The sequence below is a fragment of the Camelus dromedarius genome, chromosome 1 (assembly GCF_036321535.1).
Source record: "Camelus dromedarius isolate mCamDro1 chromosome 1, mCamDro1.pat, whole genome shotgun sequence".
Lineage (NCBI taxonomy): Eukaryota > Metazoa > Chordata > Mammalia > Artiodactyla > Camelidae > Camelus > Camelus dromedarius.
Window position 1 is genome coordinate 94328285 of NC_087436.1, and position 25092 is coordinate 94353376.

The 25092-nt window shown below is 33.3% G+C and overlaps 1 protein-coding gene across 5 annotated transcripts in view; it reads right to left on the minus strand.

Moving 5' to 3' along the window:
• The window catches only part of N4BP2 (NEDD4 binding protein 2), a 67012-nt gene that overhangs the window by 36515 nt on the left and 5405 nt on the right, over positions 1 to 25092 (minus strand). For 2 of the 5 annotated variants that reach the window (XM_064487296.1, XM_064487291.1), the window contains 5 exons: positions 21550 to 21649; positions 19980 to 20079; positions 8501 to 8583; positions 6514 to 6852; positions 1754 to 2894 (listed from right to left, as the gene is read on the minus strand). In XM_064487296.1, the coding sequence (XP_064343366.1) occupies positions 1754 to 2894; positions 6514 to 6739 (1367 nt within the window). In that variant the 5' untranslated portion in view covers positions 6740 to 6852; positions 8501 to 8583; positions 19980 to 20079; positions 21550 to 21649. Of the gene's footprint in view, positions 1 to 1753; positions 2895 to 4315; positions 4408 to 6513; positions 6853 to 8500; positions 8584 to 19979; positions 20080 to 21549; positions 21650 to 25092 lie in introns of those variants that run through there. The other 3 variants (XM_064487301.1, XM_064487307.1, XM_064487317.1) reach the window with 3 other exon arrangements.

Sequence of the window (25092 nt, forward strand, 5' to 3'; positions counted from 1 at the left end):
AAAATACATCTTTTGAATTTAATTTTTATTAGCATCTACTAAGTGCCAGGCACTATGTTAATCACTGAGCATATATCAGTGAACGACAGACATTCTCATACTCACGGAGCTTACATTTTAGTGAATCCTCACTTCACCCCATTTTCTATGACTCCTACATTTATCCTCTTTTCTTTTATCTCTAAGTTTTCCCCTCTCTGACACTTCTCATCCCTTCTTCCCTTTAAACATATATACATCTCAGCTATCTTTTAAATTTTTAACCAGACTTTAAGGCCCCCTTTTCACCTATTACTCAACTTCTCTCCTTCAACTACTTCAGTATAAATGCTTTTTTGATGTCTTAAGGTATTCTACCTTCCCAGCACAACACAATTGTTTTTAAGATATGACCTTAAAATGATCTTCTTTCCAATAAACCCAAAAGCCTTTCTTCGCCTTTCATTTTCTGTGGGCTTGCACACTAGTTTAATACTATGAACCATTCTGTCTGAGAAAACTCAGTTTCTATGCCTCTGTACTTCCCAATTATTTCTCTATTCATTCAAAAGTACAAGTAAGTTCAAACTTTGTGACAAGCACTTCTTTCTCTTCCAATCTCTAACTATAGCTGCCTCTCGCTCAAAGGCCTCTGAAACCTAGTTCTTCAAACCTGTGTCACAGCTCTACTACCTTTTAAGGTACCACCTTTTGTTCCACTCTTTCACAAAATGCAGTATCATAACTGACCGTAATATCTGTAACACTAAATTAAAATGGTTTTTATTGTTGTAGTCATTAAATCAATGAGAAAGCCTACGTCTACAGAATATACTTAAAAGTGTATAAATAGACTATATGGAAATCTATTGAAAGATATATCTAGACTAAGAAAGCACTTTAAAGAACAACTGAAAATGAGTTCATCAAGGACATTCCAAGGCACATATAAATTCACAAAGACTAGGTACACCTAGGATCAAATAGAAGAGACCTAGCTAAGAACAGAAGAGAACAAAGAGTTAAAATTTGGAAGGAAGAGGAAAAACACTGGCAAATAAAGCATATTAGATGTAAATATTCCAGAATTTAAAAAATAAAGGGGATGCGGAGATTCTGAAAACAGTACTTTTTAACAAGTGAAAACACAACAAAGCTGCTTCTAACTCTGACTCTAGTCTCTCAGACCAAGGAATCCACAATGGAACTTAACTACAAAAGGGATACATACAGATATATAAAACAAAATAATTGAGAGTACCATATTTTGCAACAAATAAAATTGAAAATTTGAAGTTCTCTGACTACCAGTGATTCATGCTGTGTTCTCTTCCTTCAAATCACACATTTCTAAAATTTTATTTAACATGCTACAATCCCAAATTTCCAATTACCAGTAGAATCCTTCTATGTAAGACTTCCTTGAATTCAAAATCAATTATGGACCTTTATCTCTGTAATCAAAGTTGATTTCATCTTTCTCCCACTCAAATTAGTTCTCTTCCACATGAACTTATTTCTGTTCATTTCACAAGCTCATAATCTTAGAATCATCTTTAATTTTTTCTTCTATTCTGCTTCTCAAAATGATATTCTGAGATGAAAGAATTCAGTAAAAAACTTGTGGAGAAACAGTACTATTAGCTACAAAGTTAGAAAAAATTAGTAACCATCTCTATTAAGCAAAAACATTTCACATATTCATGCTGTTATAAATGTTCAAGTTCATGCATTATACTGTTTTTTTTTTTTTAAACTCAATTAAACCTCATACCTTGCCAAAAAAGATTTTCCTGATCCCGGAAGCCCTCTGAGAAGAACAAGAACTAGTCCAATATAAGATGATGTCTTCTTTCTTACAACCTGAGAAACTGGAGTTTCTTGTACTTGATAAGCACTTGTTCCCTCTTTATTTCTCCATACTTTTGTTGGGGAAGTGTGAGAAATAACCGGGGATGGAAATGTATAGTTGACAGGCCTCCAGTGTGCAGCTGTGGTTACAACGGGAGCTACAAAGCCATGGTTTCCTTGAAAGAGGTCAAAAGCAGGAATCATCGGATTCCACATCGGTGGAGGAGGTGGCGGCGGCAGCAGTAGAGGGAGAGGGGTAAGCACTGGGCAGAAATTCACATCCTTCCCCTTCGGTGGCAGCTCAGTATGTTTGTGTGGCTGGAAACTGAATTCTTCAGAAGGTACAAACACATCAGGGACAGAAATAGATTTCTGATCTCCACCTGTACTTAGTAAACCAAGCCCCGGATTTTGCACAGTAAGGTTTAAAGGAGCCTGAGGTTCGCCGGCATCCACACCCACAGGGGCTTGAGAGAACTGAGTCTCAGCACACTCAGATTCTAAAATCTCTTTCTGAATTTGACTGCTACAACTTGCCATAGCATCATTTGCTACATTTAAAGAACTGGTAAGAAGAGAATCTTCCAATGCCAAAGTATTATCCTTTGTAAAACTTTTGGACTCATCTGAAACTGAACGTGAAGTTAAGGAATTTGAACATAATGCAGAGGCAGGATTCTCTAAATTTTCATTGTTCAAATCCATATTTTGGGTAGAAAGAATAGGAGTCGTATTATTTGAATCTGAATTTATAAATGCACTCGGGTCACTAAAACTATTAACATCTTGCAAAGGCAAAAATGAGTAGACTTGGTCATCAGGAGAAGAGTTCAATTTCTCAAAAGCATTCTGTATTAAGGAATCCAAGTCTTCAGTTAGCCGCATGTCCAAAAATGAATCCATTTTTGAATCTTCACTCTCTTCTTCAGGAGGACACTTTTCCATTATTGCACAACCAGCTGCGCTGACTTGGTTCTCAGAAGAAATTAAGCTTTTTGAAGAAGAGTCTTCTATCTTAGCATCAGTGGTAGATAATTCTAACAGACAATCCATGGCATTTTCAACTGTACAACAAGAACAACAATAACAACAACAAAATATATCTATATGTATAGAAAACAGTAAAATATAATTTGATTAAAACCCACATAAAATTATACTAGATTTAGCATTGAATGAAATATAGAAAAATTTATAAATATTCAAGTCATTTTTGAATTAATATTTTATTAATATACCTGTCTGTATGAGGGAAAGGTTTGAATGATGGAGAAATGCAGTGTTGTTACTTTCAAACAATAATAACCCAGGCTAGTGAACTGCCATCACGTAGATATTCTCTAATTAATTTACCAAATAAATATAAAATATCTGTAATTGTATGTATTAGGGTTTTTTATAAAATCCTAAAACCAGTTGATTTATTCAATGAATACTTACCCTCTGCATGTCCTTTTAAGTATGAAGTATTTTAAGTACTCTCCTAGTAAATCTAATGTTTATATGGTCCATGCTATGAATTTCACTTAATCAAAAAATATGTATGAGCATGTACTACGTATCAGACATACTTTGTATAAAAATGAATAAGACAATTTTTTACTATACTCAAAGGATGTTTGCAGTCTAACAGAAGCAATTAAAGATAATTAACTACATTAGAAGACAATTACATTATAATATAATAAAGATGAAATAATGCATACTTTTAAAACATACAAATGCCTTAGCAGCCTTATAGGAGAGTAAGGAAAGATTTCACAAAAGGCGGTATGTGAACTGGGAGTTGAAGATTAAAAAGAAACTTGTCAGTCACAGAAGGGAAAGGTAAAGCCAGTCTTGAAAACCAAAATATGTTTAAGGTATTAAGATAGTTGGTTGGAATGTGAGTACATGGTAGTATGGCAGATAAAAGAAGGAGATAAAACTGGAAAGGGAGATCGAGTGAAACTGGAAAGGGTCCTGTATGTCATGGTAGGAAATATCAACTTAATTTTCTAAGGGAACTTGAAGGGAAACTACCTGTCATAGCATTTGGGCTAGAAGCTTCATACACATCACCTCACTGAATCTTCAAATTATCCTATGAGGGATAGTATTCCTAGCAAACAGATGAAAAGAATGAAGTTCAGAATGTACATTAACTTGGCCCAAGTCACACAGATAATAAGGGACAGAGCCAGGGTTGGGACATCTGACTCCAATGCAGAGCTCTTTCCATTATAACATAAACACAGAGACATTAGAATTGTTAAGCATCTGAAACTTGAGGATTTTTTAAATATTATTTTTGTGTTTTACCTTGTTTTATTTTAAGGAAGATAAAAATGGAAACAGCACAGCACAGTAGGTAACAGCTCTCTGATCAGGAGTCAGAATGACATTTAAATCCCTACTTGCTGGCGATGACACTTTGAACAAGTTACTTAACTTTTCTAAGCCTTGATTTTCTCATTTGCAATATGGGGATAATAAAAGTACCTACCTCATAGGTTTGTTGTGAGGATTAAATGAGATAATCCATGAAAAAGGGCGTGCACAAGGACTGGCACCTAGTAAGCACCCAATTAATGTTCCCTTAAGAAGAAAAACAGAGAGGGATTGGAGGGGGCAAGCCTGGCAGAGAGACCAGTTAGAAGATTATAGCAACACTACAAAGGATAGAAGCCCTAAACATGGACAAAAGAAAAAAAAAATCAAACAGAAGAGGTATTTCTAAGAAAAAAATCTACATGCTAGAAAAAACACAAAAGAAAAGATCAACCAAAAAATTAATGTATATATAATGAAAAACAGTATTAAGTAAAAATAGGTATAAGATCAAGACATATACATCACACAAAAGAAAAGTTCTTACACGGTGTTGAAAAAATTAAAATGGTATATAAAAACAATGAAAAACACATCAGTGAACAATTCACACAAGAATACAAGAATTAATGAACAATTGTGTACAAAAATGTTCAACATTCTTCTTTATCTAAAAACAAAACAAAACAAAAAATACCATAAAGAAAAGGTAAAATTTTATTCCTAAAATCTTAAAATAATAGCACTCAATGCTGAAAAGGCTGCGGTGAAACCACTATACTTATACAGTGCTGCTGTTATTACAAACTGGCACACCTCTTTAGTAGGCAATTGAGCAGTATGCTTCCAAGAGCCGAAAACTGTTCTCATCTCGTGATACAAGAAATTAAAACTTTGGGACTAAGAAAAAAAGCCAAAAGACAAAAAAGGTTATTTGAACCAAGATGTTCTTTGCAATATTAATTTTTCATGTAAAACGACATTATAATTTTAAAACAGAGCACAACTACCCAGTGGAATATTAGAAAGCTGTTAAATAGAAAGACTGCAGCAACACTGAAAAATAATGTTCAGGTTAAGTTTAAAAAGTAGAACAGACAATTTTATCAGTGTTATTATTCAAACTACTCAAAATATCAGTATTTATAAACAATGTGTAGAGAAGATTCTGGAAAGAGAAATGTTTTTTGTTAGGATATTTTCCTTGTAATTCCTCACTGCTATGTTACTGTATGTACAACAAATAAATTTTAAACACATCAAAATTAGGAAATAAATGTTGAAGTCACATATAAAATTGTAGACAACAGGGTAGATAAGATATGCTCACATCAGATACCATGCAACGTAAAAAAAAAAATGGAAGTTTATCACGCATTACCAAAACTTCCCAAATCTAGAATAATTTTAACTTATACTAATCGTCTCCTGTAGCAATACTAAGCATCAATATCTAATTTACTCATCCAGTCAAGTTTGATAGTTTCCCCTCTGTCTGCAAATGTAACTTCCAATTTACTACAAGTCATTAATAACTTACTAAAGATTTTATCAAGAAAAACAAAACCTTAGTCCTCACCAAAAAAGTCCTATGAGGTACATGCTATTATTTTTCTTATTAACAGATAAGAAAATTGAGACCCAGAGAGGTTAAATGGTAGAGCTGGAAATCCAACCCAGTTTTCTTGACTCCAAAGCCAATGTTTTGAAACCACACTATTCGACTATTCTCAATTCAATCAGCTCTCATTTCCACAATTATAATTATCTTTTCACCCAATATTTCCTGTGATCCTACTATGAATCATTCGCTATTTTAGGGGCTGGAGATACAACAGTAAATCAAAAGTTTTTTAAACCCCTGTCTTTATGGAGCTTACATTCTAGGTCAATGGTTCTCAACTGGGGATGATTTTGCCCCCAGGGGACATATGACAATATAGAGGCATTTTTAATTGTCACAACTGGGGGAGGGGGAAGAATGTGCCACTGTCATCTAGTGGGTAAGTCCAGAGATGCTGTTGAACATCCTATGATGCACAGGAAAGCCACTCACAACAAAGAATTATCCGGTCCAAAATGTCAATAGTGCCAACCTGTTCTAGAGGGAAGATAAAAAGAAATAAAACATAGAATATGATATCTATACATTTATCTTACACCTAAGTACATTTCTTGAAAGCAGAAAATATGCTTTACTCTTCTTCATATCCCTATTAATACCAAAATTAGTACACTACCCACAGCAGGTACTCAATAAATGATGAACAAAATAGAAATAAGGTAGTCATTTTCTATATTACTACTGGTCATCGCATAATACATGAAGTCTCCTTATAGACGCAAAAGTGTTCAAACTCAACTTTGTCTCACCTTTGAAATCACATTCAGAAAGCATCAAATACACTACATCAGGATCCAGATCAGAAAACATCTCTGAGATACTGGTGAAGAGTTCTTCCTGATCAATTTTTGTCTCATACATGGAAGGAAGAGTAGTGGTTGGCTCCTCATGACTAGTAACACTGGATACAACTTCCTTAGAGTTTGCAGTCTTCCGAAAAGGATTTCCCCCAAGACTTTTCCTTCTCCTTGGCATTCTGACTTCCAAAACTAAAATGTTTCCCTTTTCTTATTAAGATGTTTGATATTTAAGTCATACCTCAAAGAAAACAGGGTTAAATATCTTGCACAATCCAGCAGTAAAAGGACCTAAAATAGAAAGCAAGTAGAAAAACTCAGACTATATAGTTATATTTCCGTGTCTAAAGTTGGAATGACATCTTTATTTAACTCTAAGAAAGTACCATCAACTCTGCCGGCAATAAAGCCAAAAAGCAATCAATTTCCCTCTCTTCAAAATATTCAAGTTTTGCCAGGATTGAACATGTTAAAAATTAAGATATTAGCAAATGTAATATATTTTCAGAACAGTGAATACTCTCTGTTTTAAAATAATTATTTCATTTTTAAAAAACAAAACAGTATTCATAATGAGAATGCCTACTGAACACTTATTTGCATGTCTAATAGGCATCATAAACTTAACATGTCCAAAACTGAGCTCCTGATCACCTCCCCCAAACCTGCTCTTCCCAGTCTTTCGCATTTCAAATAATGCAACTCTATCCTTCCAACTGCTCAGGTAAAATACTTTAGAATAATTCTTGACTCTCTCTCATCCCACATCCAACTGGTAAGCCAATTTTGTCAATGCAACCCTCAAAAGGTATGCAGAATACAAACATTCTTCACCATCTCCACTGCTGACTCAGCCTCTTGCCTGGATTGCTGTAAAATCTCCTAGCCAATCTCCCTGCTTCCACCCTTCCCCCTTCAGTCTATTTAGCACAACAACTGGAATGACTCAGTTAAGCCACAGGTCAGATCATGCCTCTCTCCTGCTAAACTATCCACTACCCTCCCATCTCACTCAGGGTAAAAGATCCCTTAAAATGGCCTGTAACCCAGACACTTCTACTTTGGTGCTGTCATCCCTGATCTCCTTTCCCTTGCTTATGTCACTCCAGCCATACTTTGCCTCCTTGTTCTTCAAACACACCAGACATGTTCCCATCTCAGGACCTTTTATATTTGGTCCCTTCTACCTAGACTACTATTCTCCCAGGTAACTATAAGATTGATTTCCCTCACCACTTTCCTATCATTACTCAACTGTCATCTTCTCAGGGAGTCAGTCTCTCAAAATTATCCCTCCTTCCTCATTTGAACTTTCTCCATAAAACATCTTCTAACATTGTATATGTTTTATCCATTTGTTTTATTTATTTATTGTATTTACTACCCATATTCCAGTAAAGCGTAAGCTCCCCAAGGGCAGGGACTCATAGATCTGGAGAACTCTGACTTCCTCCACTTGGATCTACCTAATAAACAATTCAAACATAACATATCCAAAACCAAATTTTTTTTCCAAAACCTGCTCTAAACATTTGGTCTGGCTACTGTCATCTTTCACCTGAATTCCTGTCTCCTAAATGGTCTCCCTGCTTCCACTTCTTGTCCCCTACAATCTATTTTCAACACACCGGCCACAATGGTTTTTATACAACTTAAGTCGAGTGAATCAGAATCTTCAAATGGTTCTCCATGTCACTCAGAGTAAAAGTTAAAGTTCTTACTATGGCCCACCTCCCTGCTGGCCTTTAATACACTTTTCCCCAAGATATTTGTATTGCTAACTCTCTCACTTCTTGAAATCTTTGCTCTAGTGTCACATTCAATGATTTTTTTTCCTTGATTACCCAATTTAAAATCATATCTCCCACTTTCTCCCAATCTCCCTTTCCTGCTAATCATCCATTGCCCTTAACACCATCTAACATACTACAAAATTTACCTTCTAATTAAATTTATTGTATCATAGTTCTCTCCATCTTCCAGAACTGCAATGTCAATATGGCAGCAACCAGCCACATGTGCCTATTTAAATTAATTAAAATTAAATAAAATTACATTTTTATGTATTAATATCAAATAAAGCAGAATTTGGAGCAAAAATAAAAAATCACCAGAAGACAGAGAACATTATATAATCATAAAGGATCAGTCTACCAAAAAAAACACAGCAACCTTAAATGTGTATGCATCAAACAACAGAGCCACTAAACAAGTGAAGCAAAAACTGACAGAACTGAAAAGAGAAATAGACAAGTCCACAATTATACTTAAAGACTTTAATGCCCCTCTTTCAACAATTGATAGAATAAATAGACAGAAGATCAGCAAGGATGCAGAACAACAATACCATCAATTTTTCAATACCATCAAACAAAATTTATAGAACACTCCAATAACAGCAGAATACATACTCTTTTCAAGTGCCCACAGAACTTATAACAAAATAGACCATATCCTGGACTATAAAACAAACCTCAACAAACTTAAAAGAACAACAAAGTATGTTCTCTGACCACAAAGGAATCAAACCAGAAATCAGTAACAAAAAGGTAATAGGAAAATCCCCAAACACTGGGAACATAAGCAATATACTAAATAATCCATGGGTCAAAGAGGATGTCTCAAGGAAAATTTTTATATACACTGAAATAAATGAAAATAAAAACATACCATATCAAAATGTGTAGGACACAGCTAAAGCAGCAATGGCAGAAATGTATAGCACATTTTTACTAAATGCATAGATTAGAAAAGAAGAAAAGTCTCAAATCAATAACCTAAGCCCCCACCACAAGAATTAGAAAAAGAAGAGCAAAATAAACTCAAAGCCAGTAGAAGGTAGGGAATAATAGAGATCAGAGCAGAAATTAATAAAACTAAAAAAAGAAAAACAGAGAAAAAGCAATGAAACAAATTGATGGTTCTTTGAAAACATCAATAAACTTGGTAAACCTCTAGCAAGACTGACAAAGAAAAGAGAGACAAGGCACAAATTACCAGTATCAGGAATGAAAAAAATGGACATCACTACAGATCCTGCAGACACCAAAAGACTAAGGGACTACTATGAACAATTATACATGCAAAAGTTTGACATCTTATATGAAATGGACTAATTTCTCAAAAACCACAAATTACCACAACTCCTCCAACAGGAAGTAGATAAAGCCCTATGATTTCTAGTGAAATTTAATTCATAATTTTAAAACTCCCAAAAAAGAAACTCCAGGCCTAAATGCCTTCAATGGAGAATTCTACCAAATATTTTTAAGAATAATTAACTAACTCTATATAATCTCTTCCAAAAACAGAAGAGGGGGCACTTCCTAACTCATTTTATGAAGCTAGTATTGTCATCCTTATACCAAAATCAAACAAAGCCAGTATAAAAAAAAATAAATAAATAATTACAAACCAATATCCTTCATGAATACAGACATAAAAATCCTTAACATAACTAGTCATGAACTTTCTAGAGTTTTTATATAAAATAATTGGCTCTGTAGAAAAAAAAACTTAACAAAATATTGGCAAATAGAATTTAGCAATTTATTAAAAAAGAACTATACATCATGGTTAAGTGAGGTTTATTCCAGTGATACAAGGCTGGTTCAATATTCAAAAATCAGTATAATCCACCACATTAACAGGCTAGTGAAGAAAAATCACAATCATATTAATGAACGAAGAAAAAAATCTGACAGAATTCAACACCTATTCCTGATTAAAAACTGCCAGAAAAATAGGAATATAAGAGAACTTCCTCAACTTCATTAAGAGCACCTACAGATAACATTTTATTTAACAGTAAAATACTATACACTTTCCTCCTAAGATTGGGAACAAAGCAAGGATCTCCACTCTTACCATTCTTATTGAACAATGTTGGAAGCTCTAGCCCGTGAAGTAAGGCAAGATAAGGAAATAAAAGACATACACGTTCAAAAGGAAAAAATAAAACTGCCCCTATTTTTAGATGACATAGTTTTCTATGTGGAAAATCCTGAGGAATCAAGAAAACCTTCAACATGTAAGTGAGTTCAGCAAAGTGCAGGATACAAGATAAACACATAAAAGCAACTATATTTAAATATTCCACAATGAATACGTGAACACTGTAACTAAAAATACAATATGATTCATAAATGCTAAAAAAATCAAATATTCTGGTATAAATCTAGCAAAACATATACAGGACTTGCATGCTGAAAATACAAAATAGGGATGAAAGAAATAAAAGATGTAAATGAATAGAAAGATAGCATATTTATGGATTTTAAGACTCAACATAGTAAAGATGTCAGTTTTTCCCCAAATTGATATACAGGTTTAACGCAGATCCTATCAAAACCCCAGCAAGACTTTTTGTGGATATGGACAAGATTATTCTTAAATTACATGGAAGGACAGAGGTACTAGAATAGCTAAAACAATTTGAAAGAAAACAGAGTGAGAGTCCTCAGTCAACTCAATTTTAAGTCTTGTTATAAAACCAGTTATCAAAAATGTATGGTGTCAGTGGAGGGACAGACATATAGATCTGACAACAGATTATAGATTTGGAAACAGAAGAGAGAACCCAGAAACAGACTAATATAAATATGTCCAACTGACTTTTGACAGAAGTACAAAAGCAATTCAATGGAGAAAAGATAGCCTTTCAACAAATGGAACTAGAGTAAGTATACAACCACAGATAAAAAAAATAAACCTCGACCTAAGTCTCACATTTTATTTAAAAAAAAAACAAAACAAAAACAAAAAACCTCGAAATGGATCAAGGATTTAAAATCCATAAAACTATAAAACTTTAAGAAAAAAAAAAGGAAAAAAATCTTCAGGATCTAGGGCTAGGCAAAAATACCAAAAGTGTGATCTATAAAAGGAAAAATGGATGAACTGTACTTCATTAAAATTTAAAACTTTTGCTCTGTGAAGGACCTTACTAAAAAGATAAAAAGACAAGCTACAGAGAAAATATTCACATACCACGTGTCTGACAAAGGACTGCTATCTTAAAATGTGTATTAAAATTTTTATCAAAATGCAACAGCAAAAACAAAACCAAATAATTAGAAAATTGGGGGGGGGGGACAGAAAAAAAAAAAAAAAACACCAAAAGGATATACAGATGACAAACAGGCACACCAAAGATATCCAACATCACTGGCCATTAAGCAAGTGCAATTTAAAACTACAATGAGATATTACTTACATATCTACCAAGTTGGCTAACATAAAAAATAATGACAACACCAAATCACTGCAAGGATGCAGAGAAACTGGATGGCTCATATGCTGCTGATGAGAATGTAAAATGACAAAGCCACTTTGGACAACAGTTTAGCAGTTTCTTAAACTAAACCTCCAACTACCACACAATTAAGCAGTTGCACTTCTGGGCATCTATGTCTGCGAAATGGAAAATTATGTTCACCCAAAAACCTGTACACAAATGTTTGTGGCAGCTTTATTCATTATAAGCAAAAACCAGAAAACAACTCAGATGTCCTTCAATGGGTAAATGGCTAAACTATGATACTTTAATTCCATGAAATATTAGTCAGCAACAGAAACAAACATACTATTGATACACAAGACCTCAATTAATTCCAGAGAATTATGCTGAGTGAAAAAAAATCAGTCCCAAAAGGCTATATATTGAATGATCCCCATTTATTTAACATTCTTGAAATGACAAAGGTATAGAAATAAAGAACAGATTAGTGGTTGCCAAAGATTAAGCAGAGGGTATGAATGGGGAGCAGTGGGTATGGCTGTAAAAGGGTAACTTGAGGAATTCTCATAGTGATGGAAATGTTCTGTATCTTGACTGTATCAACATCAATATCCTGGTTGAGATGCCATACAACAGTTTTGCAAACATGCTTCTTTCACTGGGGGAAATGGATGAAGAGCACAGGTGATTTCTCTGTATTATTTATTACAACTGCATGTGAATCTACAATCTGAGAAAGTTTGCTTTTGAAAAAAAGCATATAAAATTAAAAATTCAGTTCCTCAGTCACACTAGTGACATTTCAAGTGCTCAATAGCTACATGTGGCTAATGACTATCATATTGCAAAACAGCAAACTTTTCCATAAATACAGTAAATTCTATTCGACAGCACTGTTTTAGAATATAAGTTCCATGGGGCAAGTGAATATCCCATTTTAGGAAAATAAGTTATTTTTATAAAAAAAAAGTACAAATTGGAGGTCACAAAGAAAAAGAAGTACTAACACATCTGGCCACATTTGCATGAATGTAAAATACTTGTCTATCAAAAAAAAAAATTAGGGGAAAATATGTATAACATATGGCAACTGTTTCCAATTTCTCTCCTTCCATTCTTTCTCAAGCAGGATTTTGCCCCCACTACTTCTACCACTACACTAAAATTGCTCTTATCTAAATCATCACTGATCTTCATGTCAAAAATGAAAGTCAAAGATGAAAGGTCTAATCCACTGGGAAAACAGCAATTCTAAGTTTGTATTCAACTATAAAACGCTTGTCTCTGTAACTATTAGAACAAGGAGGGCCCCACCCCCTCACCCCCACCCCTACAACACACACAAAGGAGGAGGAGGAGAAAGGAGAGAAAAAAACAGTAAGGACATAGATTTGAGCCACACAGTAAGTATAACTTGACTTATATCTATACAACACTGGACAAACAACCTCAGAAAACACTTCATTTTCAAGTACACATGGAATTATGCTAGAAACCAATAGCAAAAATACAATTAGAAATACAATTATTTGAAAATTAAGAAATATATTTCTACATCAAATAAGAATTCATTGTGTTAAATATTAATAACTTTTAAAATTATTAATATTAACTAGAAAATATTTTTAACCAAATAAAAATTATATATATCCCAACTTGTGAGATACAACTAAAGTCATGCATAGAAGAAGAGCATACAAATTCATATATTAGAAAAAAAGAAAGACTAAAAAATTAATGGTGTAAGCATCCAACAAATAGGTGGGGAAAAAACAGCAAATCAAACTCAAAGAAACTAGAAAGAAAGAAATAATAAAGAGCAAAAAGAAACAGAAAACAGCTACACATTAGGGAGGATTAACAAAGTCAAAAGACAGCTCTTTGGGGAAAAAAAAAAAAAACCTGTTTTTAAAAAAAGCACTATTAAGAATGATAAGTCCCAGGCAAGCGTGGTCAAAAAAAAAGAGAAAAGGCACAAATAACCAGTATCAGAGATAAAAAGGGAGACATCACTGTCAAGCCCACAGACATTAAAAAAAAAAAATGAAGACAACATAAATAATTTTACTCCCATAAATTTTAAACTTAAATGAAATGCATATTATTTTTTTAAAAATAAGCATACCATGCCTGATATAAGAAAAAAAAAGATCTGATAGTTCTATATCTACTAACAAACTGTGAAATCTGTAACTTAAAACCTTCCCACAAAGAAAACCCTAGGCCTAAATGGCTTCATCAATAAATTTCACTAAATAATCTCTAATACCAATCTTATACAAACTCTTCCAGAGACTAGAAAAACAAGAAACACTTCCAACTCATTTTATGAGGCCACCATAACCCTGATAATGAAACTTTGCAAGGGTATTAAAAGAAAGAAAAATTACAGGCCTATTTTATTCATGAAAATAGATGCAAAATTCCTAAACAAAATATTAAAGTAGTAATACAGAAATTATGTGAATGATATGTTACATAAAATGTAAAAATTATATTAGTGATTGATAAAAACAATGCATCACAACTTGAATTTTTATTAATATAAAGTTGTTAACAATATTTGAAAGTCAACCAATGCAATTCCTGATGTTAACAAAATAAAGAAGTCACAAAATCAACTCAATATATGTAGCGAAACCAACTCATCATCCACTCATAATAAAAAAAAACTGCACAAACTAGAAATAGAAAGGAACTGATAAAGGCATTTACCAAGAAAACACACACACACACCCCCCTCATACTTAATTGTTAAATATGGAAAGCATTCCATCTACAATCAGAAATGAGACAAGAATGACGGCTATCACCACTTCTATTCTACACTGCTACATTGTACCAGAGGGCATGGCCAGCACATTAAGACTTAAAAGGAAATAAAAATTCTAAGAACTGGAAAGGAAGAAATAGAACCATTGCTACTCACAGACAATACAATCAAGTGTATATGAAATCCAAAAGAATCTACAGATTATCTGTTGGATTACCCAGATAATTTAGCAAGGTTGCTGGATTGTAATTGTATATCTCTCTAATACCAACACTGAGAAAATAAAATTAAATCTAATGGCGTAGACCTATTAGCGGGATTTACACAGCTGATAAATCCTTCCACCAAAGACCACCCTAACACTAACTTTTTCTCAGAACAGTGCCACTCTCAGGATTTCCTCACTGAACTTGGAAACAGCGGAGTGCTCCCAGCTCACCCACTCCTTTGGTGATCTCTCCATCTCATGGCTTTAAACGCTAACAAAATGCTAATTTACATCTCCAAACTATACCTCTTCCCTGACTCCAAACCCACATCAAACTACCCACTAAGTATCCCCACTTTGTGTAACTAATAGACATCTCAAACCAAACATGTCTAAAAGTGATCTTCTGATCCTCCACCACAGATCTGCCCTAACTACAGTCCTGGCAACAGAAATTTTCAGTTGCTGAGGCCAAGAAAACTGAAATGTTTTTGCCTCCTCTTTCCCTCCCATCTCATGTCTGATCATTCAGCAAATCTTGCCAGTTCTAAATTCAAAATAAATTCAGATCATATGGTAACTCTATGTTTAACCTTCTGAGGAACTACCAGACTGTATTCCAAAGTGGCTACACCATTTTCAGTATCTACCAGTGTTGTATGGGGATTCTCATTTCTCTAGGTCCTCACCAACACCTGTTGTTGTCTTCTTGACTATGACCATCCTAACGGTATCTCATTGTGATTTGAACTTGCATTTTCCTAATGACTAATGTTGCTGACTGTCACATACATGCTTGTTGGCATTTGTGTATCTTCTTTGAAGAAATGTCTATTCAGATTCTTTGTCCATTTTTAAATATAAGGGTTACTTGTCTGTATTATTGAGCTGTAAGAGCTTTATATTTCCTGAATACAAGTCCTTTAATCAAATATAAAATATTTTCTCCCAGTCTGTGGGCTGTCTTTCCACTTTCTTGATGGTGTCCTTTGAAGTACATATTTTTATCTTGATGAATTTACCTATTTTTCTCTTTTGTCATTTACACTCTTGGTGTTCTATCTAAGAAACCACTGCCCAAACCAAGTTCAAAAAGATACATATCTTTGTTTTCTTCTAAGAGTTTAATAGTTTTCATTCTTACATTTAATTCTTTTGCATGTGGAATATCCAGTTGCCCCAGTACCATTTGTTGAAAAGACTATTCGTTCTTCATTGAATGGTCTTGGTACCACTTGAAAAATCAACTGACCGTAAGTATAAGGGTTTACTGCTTGACTCTCAATTCTATTTCATTGATCTACATGTCTACGCTTATGCAAGTAGAACACTGTCTTGATTACTGTGCTTTGCCATTAGTTTTAAAATTAGGAAATGCTGAGTCTTCCAACTTTGCTCTTCTTTTCCAAGACATTCAGGACCCCCTGCATTTCCATGTGAAATTCAGAATCAGCTTGTGAACTGCTGCAAAGTCAGATGGAATGTTGACAGGGACCACGCTGAATCAACAGATCATAAGTCAAATCTAGGCACTCCTTTACTTTAAAACCTTCAATAGCTCGTACCTCACGCAGAGCAAAAGCCCAAGTTCTTAAAATGGCCTAGTTACAGTCCTAAATAGTCTGGTTCCCTAATAACTCTCAAAGCATTTCTTGCTACTCTCCCTCTTGCTCTTTCTTAAACTCATCCAGTATTTTCTAACTTCACTGCTGTTACACTTGATTCATAGCCTGAAATGTACTTCCCCTCTCAGATATCCACCTGACTTACTCCTTACAAGACATTACTCATGGCACCTTTATGAGGCTTTCCCTAGCCACCCAATGCAAAACTGTACACACACAAGAGTTCTCTCCATCTCCTCTTTATTATTTTCTTGCTCCAAAGCAATTATTACTCTATAATTTAGACGTTTATTTTGTTTAATGTCTGTATACTCTGACACTAGAAAGTAAAACTCTTTGAAAACAAATGTTTTTTTGTCAATTCTGTTCACTCCTACATTGCCATCACTAAACAGTAATAAGTACCAAAATTAAATACCAGTACTAAAACAATGTCTAGCACATGTAAGCATTCAATCAATTCTTGCTGGATAAAGGAAGGATTAAGGCAGGGGAAAAGAAGCAAAAAGAATGGGAAAGCAGTAAGTACAAGATTCTAAGAAGAAACAAATACTCAATAAACATTGAAAAGTTTAACCCCATTACTAAAACTACATTAAAAGATAAAATAAGATGGAATTAAAATATTGTTATAGTGCCTATTAAATAAAAAGTAATTTTTAAAATAATAATAGTGTTGACAAGGCTATAGTAAAATAAAAATTATCAATACATTGTGATGAGTATAAACTGGTATAACCTTTCTGAAAAGCAAAATGGCACTATGTATCAAGAAATTTTAGGTTCTGTATATTCACTGACCTAATGATTCCACTTCCAGAAATTCATCATAAAAAAAAAAAAATCACAGATGTATATAAGAATTTATAAAGAGATGTTGAAAATACCAGAACTTTTTACAAAGGAAAACTGAAAAACAACTAAATATCTGGTGAGAAGGGAATGATAAAGTAATTTCTGGTGATAGTATAATGTATTAAATACTTAACATATTCCAGCTAGAATGTTAAGACCATAATTTTACTTAATTCTTAAAACAGTAAGTAATATTATGCCTATTTTGCAAATAAGAAAACTAAGGACTAGAAAAAGTAAGTATCAGGCTTAAGGCTTTTAAACAGCAAAACTAAGATCTGAACCCAGGTTTGTTAGACCACACTAAATACAATATCCTTGTAGATTCATAAGACAGAATTTTATACAGCCATTAAATACTATATTTTGGATACTACTTAATTGGAGTTTTTTTTAACGATGTTAAAAAAGAAAGCAAAACACAAAACTTAATATAATTTATACAGATACCAAAGGGGACTGGACTATATTAGACTAGAAAGGAAATCCTGGGTAATGGTAACTTTATTTTTATCTACTACTTTTTTTATATACTACTTTTGCATTTTCCAAATAATCTATAATACATACATTCTTGCATAATAGGGAGAAAAAACAATCACTATCATCAATTAAAGCTAAATCTTGTACTTCCCTGTATACTTCCTCCAGCTAGCAAACTATAGAGCCCTTCACCTCTTTTTTCATTGTGTCTATCTATGTGGAAAAAGATCTAAACATATAAGCAGCGTAAGTATCCAACCAGTATTTAGTATAGAGAGGAAACTCTTATGTATAAAAACATAAGTAGCTGATACTACCTTCCAATCACTTTGTATATCCAACTTATTTCAATCCCATTTATTCACTTAATGTTCACATTTAATTATCACCTGATCTTATGGAACTTCCTTTTTTCATAACAAGAGCCTTATTAATATACTAGTTTAAACAAGCTTGTGCAGCTTCTTTACATACATACCTGACCTAAATATTCTAAAAGGATATGGGAAATAAGGATGGGTAAGTAAGTTTTGATATATAATGGAGAAATGTGGGAGGACTGATTCTCAAGTGAAGAACCTAAAAACAAATAATATAAATTTTTATTAATAGTGATACCATGAATATATAAATTTCATATACACATTTTCCAAACGTTTCTAACTCTATTACTCAATTTTAACCTGAGAGAACATAACTAATACATATTTGCTCACAGTTTACCAATATTCCAGCATGGTAAGCAGAGGTCTTAACAACTCTAGTTTGTGCTTTTTTTTTAAACAAATAAGGATAACTGTTCTTTTAACCATTAAGAAAAAATTGAGGGTGAACATGAAATCTATAAATAATAGTGAATATGAACTCTAACAATGGTATGGCAATGGTCAGTACTGCCATTTAAAGTGGATATACAATAAGCACCACTTGGGGGAAAAAAAAATCCTCCTACTGAAAACTCTATCATCAACATCCTAACACTTAAAAAATTTCCCGTATCATTTTATGAATTAGTCTGTTACATGTGTGTACTGTAAGGACTAGTAATTTTAAATAACTTACCTCTATGGAAAAATATCCAGAATTAATTTCTCTAATAATCAAGAAAGATATTCTATTTAATACTCAATATCAACTATCTAGAAAGAATAGGTCTAAGAAAATTGATACAATCAAATACGTTACTAATATTTTAGCTCTTTAAAAACATCAAAAAAGGAACAAAAACAAAAAGCATCTCTCTGTATAGGAAAGTCAGAGAACATGGCACAATACCAGACAAGGTCAGAAAACATCTCTCCCAGAGACAATTGCTACTAACAACCAAAATAATCAGTCTTTACAGGAGATTAAGTTACCTACAAAATACTGCTGTGATAAGCCTAAGGAATACACTAAACTCATCAAGGTACCAGAGTGTCACAAAAAAGACAGTATGTATAGAAAATGTAACCAAACTAAGGTAACCAATAATCTTAAAATATATCTCTGTCATAAGAACTATTAGAAGTGAAAACTGAAGACATTCTAAATATTGATAAAGTATGGTTAAATAAATCATGGCACCAAAAAAAAAAAAAATCATGTTTTGGTATACCATGCAGCTATAAAAAAGTTGAAGGGAGAATCTAGAAACCAGAAACATCGCTGAGACATAGACTCATGGGGAATTGCCAGTTGCTGAATGACATACAGCTTTGGGCTAAAGAGTGGCAGGAAGGTATGTTTCTCTATAATTCTTCAACACTTTCTATAATCCTTCATTACTTACTACCGGTACTAATCTTGCTTAGTTATCTTAGAGTCTCACACCATTACTTTTACTGACATATTTTTATCTGTACATGTTTATTTCCCCAGTTAGCCATGTTCCTTGAGAATATGAATGATACATACTACTCCGATCTGGCTTTTAGTCATAGTCCCATACATAAAATAGGTGCACAAATAATATTTGTGGATGGCTACAACGTGTAAAATACAAAGCAGCAAGAAGTGGCATTTCAGAAGCAAAAACACTAAAATACACATTAAATGGGAAAACCGCAATATAGTTCTTTAGATTTCTTGGGTCAACATATTTTATACAACCACAAACTAAGAAATTCTGGTCACAAAATCTGTGATTACATTTTCCTTGTTATAAGATTTTTTTTAAATCACTCAAATATGTAAATAAAAGCTTGAAAAACTATGTGTAAAACATACATACTCTATGACTTTAATAATACTTACCATCTGTCTGGCAATGATGCTGTCAATGTGCTTATTAAGGTGACGGCTGATACCTGCAAATTCTACAGCTCTTCCTGTTATCCAACATAATGTCTTCTTACTATAAAAAAAGTAAATGATGATATATTATATATTTATATAACAAAAGCAAATCTACATCAAACTATAATTCAGAATCAAATCAAAGTCCAAAATATATATAATATTTATAATATAAATACATAATCCTATTCCAAAGAGAAAGCAAAGTTAAAAAGACCAAACTCATTCACTACCACAGGAGGAGACCATTACACTCTGGAAATGGTTATATAAACGGAAAGAACCAAGAATTTATTCTGCCTTTTCAGTAAAACATTATTTCAAGGTTAACAAAATAGCTCTAACTGATGAGGGAAACCTCTTCTTTATTGAAGACAACTATGTAATAGAGTCCAAAACTAATTACCATATTGTAAACCACAATTAAATAGCTGATCAAGAATCATCAACAATCATCAATGAAGGTTAAAATCATTAAGTGAAGGGATGACAGATACACCTGGTGCCAAAGTACCATGCCACCGGTTATTTGCTGGAAGTAAAAAGACAAACATAACTTTACAATAAAATGATCTGGTTGTCACCACCTTGACCTGGTGATCAACACAGCATCCAAATGGTGTGACAACTAAACATTGTATGAGTCTAAGTGAAGCGGTATGAGTACACAGCACTGCTAAATGAAGTACTCTTCCAAAAATGTTTAACCTGAATCTGAAACATCTTTAGACCTAAGGTCTAGTTTATAGAAAATATAGGGAATAGAGGAAAAGTTAAACTACACCATGAAGAAACTATCCACAATACAAAACGTCAGATGTTTTCAACAAAGCTAACAGATCTATATCATGGAGGATGAGAGGGAGAGTGATAAACATGGTGGGTAGGTAAGAAAGACAGTTCTATAATGGAAAAAAAAAAAAAAAAAAAAGACTCAAGAGATAACAAATGCAATGCGTAGCTCTTGACTGGATTTTGGTATTTTTTTAAGGCAATAAAAGATGTTTTTGGAACTATTAGAGAAATCTAAATATGGTGTGAGTATCATATATTAGAGAATTATTGGTAATTTTGCTAGGAAGGATAATGGTTTTGTGGTTATATAGAATATACTTTTTCTGGAACATATATGTCAGAGATAACATGTCATAAATTTTTAAAGGAATAAATTTAAAGCTAAATCTTTAAATGAAATTTATCAAAGTCCAAAATATATACATTTATAACACAAATGTATAATAATCAAAAAAAGAAGAAAAAATCTCACTTGTCATTATTTACTTTTAAATTATCCAGGAAATTTATATATACAATAGAAATATACATATATAAAGCAAATGTAGCAAAGTTATTAATAATTATTAAGTCTAGAAGGTGGATATACATGAGTTCAAGGTACTATTCTATTTTTCTGTATGTCTAAATATTTTGCTAATCAAAGTTTTTTAAGTGTACTATGCTGCAAGTAAACTGGTTTGTTTACCTCTGCAAAGTAAAGAAAAAAAATCTTTTTAATTCAAATACTAACCCTTGATTTAAAACCTCTAATCCAAACATGCCAAGTTTTTATAAAGCAGGCCACACTCCATATTTTAAAGGTTATATCTGGTTACATGTCCACATGTGTTCTAAGAAAAAGAAAAATTCAATCATGGTTAAGTAAAGGGAAGGAAGAAAATAAGAGGAAACTTTTTAAATGATAAAAATTAAGAAAAGAACCCCAAATAGCCAAAACAACCTTGAGAAAGAAAAACAAAGCTAGAGCCTTCACACTTCCTGATTTCAGAACATATTATGGTTCCTTAAAAAACTAAAAATGGAGATACCATATGATCCTATAATCCCACTCCTGGGCACATATCCAGAGAAAACTCTAATTCCAAAAGATACATGCCCCCCAATGTTCACAGCAGCACTATTTACAATAGCCAAGACATGGAAACAACATAAATGCTTGACATGACAGATGAATGGATAAAGAAGATGAAGTGTTTACACACACACACACACACACACACACACACACACACACACACACACACACACAATGGAGTATTACTCAGCCATAAAGAATAAAATAATGCCATTTGCAGCAACATGGATGTACCTAGAGCTCACCATGTTAAGGGAAGTAAGTCAGACAGAGAAAGATAAATATCATACGATATCACTTATATGTGGAATCTAAAAAAATGATACAAATGAACTCATTTACAAAACAGAAATAGACTCACAGATACAGAAAATAAACTATGGTTACCAAAGGGGAAAGTAGGGGGTGGGGAGGGATAAATTAGGAGTTTAGGATTAATAAATACACACTACTATATATGAAACTAGATAAACAAGGACCTACTGTATAGCATAGGGAACTACATTCAGTATCTTGTAACAACCTATAATGGAAAAGAATCTGAAAAAGAATATAGATACACACACACGCACACATACCACATAACTGAATCACTTTGCTGTATACCTGAAACTAACACAACATTGTAAATTAACCATATTTCAATTTTTAAAATATGTATATGGTTTAAAAAACATACAAAGATACTATAATCAAAACAGTATGGTACTGGCATACAGACAAACATAAGAGCAACGGAAAAAAACATAAAGCCCAGAAATAAACACTTACATTTATGGCTAAATAACCTTCGACAAGATACCAAGACTACTCAACAGGGTGGTGCTGGGGAAACTGGATATCCACATTTAAAAGAATGAAGCTGAACCTTCTGTAACACTATATACAAAAATTAACTCAAAATGGCCAGAGACCTAAATGTAAGACCTGAAACTATAAAACTCCTAGAAGAAAACATAGGGGGAAAGCTTCATAACATTGGACTTGGCAATGATTTCTTGGATATGGCAAAGAAACACAGGAAACAAAAGCAAAGTAAACAAATAGGACTACATCAAACTTAAAACCTCTGCACAGCAAAGGAAACAATCAATAGAGTGAAAAGGCAACCTATGGAATGAAAGTATTTGAAAATCATGTACCTGATTAGGGGTTAATATCCAGAATATATAAAAAAAACTCCTAGTGGGGAGTGTATAGCTCAGTGGTAGAGTACATGCTTAGCATGCACAAGGTCCTGGGTTCAATCTCTAGTACGTCCATTAAAAATAATAGTAATAATGAAATAAAAATAAATAAATCTAATACCTCCCCCCTAAGAAAATAATTAAAGTGGTAAAACAAGACAAACAAAAAACTGAAAAATTAAAAAAAAAAGAATTCCTACAACTCAACAACAAAACACAACTCGATTTTAAGAATGGACAAAGGACTTGAATAGGCAAATGGCCAACAAGCATATGAAAAGATGCTCCACATCATGAATCATCAGGGAGAAGTGACCAAAACCATAATGAGATATGATGTCACAGCCCTTAGGATGGTCACTATCAAAAACAAAAACAAAGCAAAACAAATGCTGTTAAGGATGCAGAGAAATTGGAACCCTTGTGTACTGCTGATGAGAATGTAAAATGGTGCAGCCACTATGGAAAACAATATGGAGACTCCTCAAAAAAGTAAAAATAGAATATGATCCAGTAATCCCACTTTTGGATATATATCCAAAAAGACTGAAAACAGGATCTCCAAGAGATATTTGCACACCCATGTCCAATGCAGCATTATTCACAATAGCCAAGAGGTGGAAGCAAACTGTCCATGCAATCTAAATGTTCCCATAGAAAACTGGATAAAGAAAATGTGGGGTACACATACACACACACACACACACACACACACACACACACACACATTACATAATGGAATATTATGCAGCCTTTAAAAAGAAGAAAATCTTGTCATATGCTATAATATGGATGAACCTGTAGGGCATTATGCTAAGCGAAATAAGCCAGTCACAAAAAGACAAATAGTGTATGATGTCTTATGTGAGAGGTATCTAAGGTAGTCAAACTCCATACAGATGGCCAACAGGCACATGAAAAGATGCTCAACATCATTAATCATCAGAGCAAATTAAAACTACAATGAGCTGTCATCTCACACCTGTCAGAATGGCTATCATCAAAAAGACACAAATAACAAATACTGGCAAGGATATGGAGAAAAGGGAACCCTTGGGAATGTAAACTGGTGCAGGCACTGTGAAAACAGTATGGAGGTTTCACAAAAAAACTAAAACTACCATATGACCCAGCAATTCCACTCACGGGTATATACACACACAAAAAAAAAGAAAACACTAATTCCAAAAGATACAGGCACCCCAATGTTCACATAGCAGCACTATTTACAACAGCCAGGATATGGAAGCAACCTAAGTGTTCATCAACAGATGGATGGATAAAGAAGATGTGGTATATATACAATGGAATACTACTCAGCCTTATAAAAAAAAAGAAAGTGTGGAGGGGGGAATACAGTTCAGTGGTAGAACGCATACTTAGCAAGCATGAGGTCCTGGGTTCAATCCTCAGTACCTCCATTAAAAAAAAAAAAAAACAGGAATGAAATTTTGCCATTTGCAACAACATGGATGAACTTAGAAGGTATTACGGCAAGTGAAATAAGTCAGAAAGAGAAAGACAAATACTGTATGATATCACTTATATGGAATCTAAAAAATAAAACAAACTAATGAATATAACAAAGAAGAAACAGACTCACTGATATAGAGAACAAACTGGTGTTTACCAGTGGGAAGAAGGGGAGTAGTACAAGACAGGGGTAGGGAATTAAGAGGTACAAACTACTATGTATAAAATAAATGAGCTACAAAGATATATTGTACAACCCAAGGAATACAGCCAATATTTTATATTAACTATAAATGGAGTATAAACTTTAAAAATTGTGAATCACTATGTTGTACACCTAAAACATAAATAATATTGTACATCAACTATACCTCAACAAAAAATAAAGTAGTCAAACTCTTAGTAAGATGATGGATGCCAGGAGCTAGAGATAGGGAGATGGAGAAAGGAATTGTTCAGTAGTATAGCTTCAGTTCTGCAAAATGAAAAAGTTCTAGAGACCTGTTGTATTAACTATGCACATATTAACACCACTTTC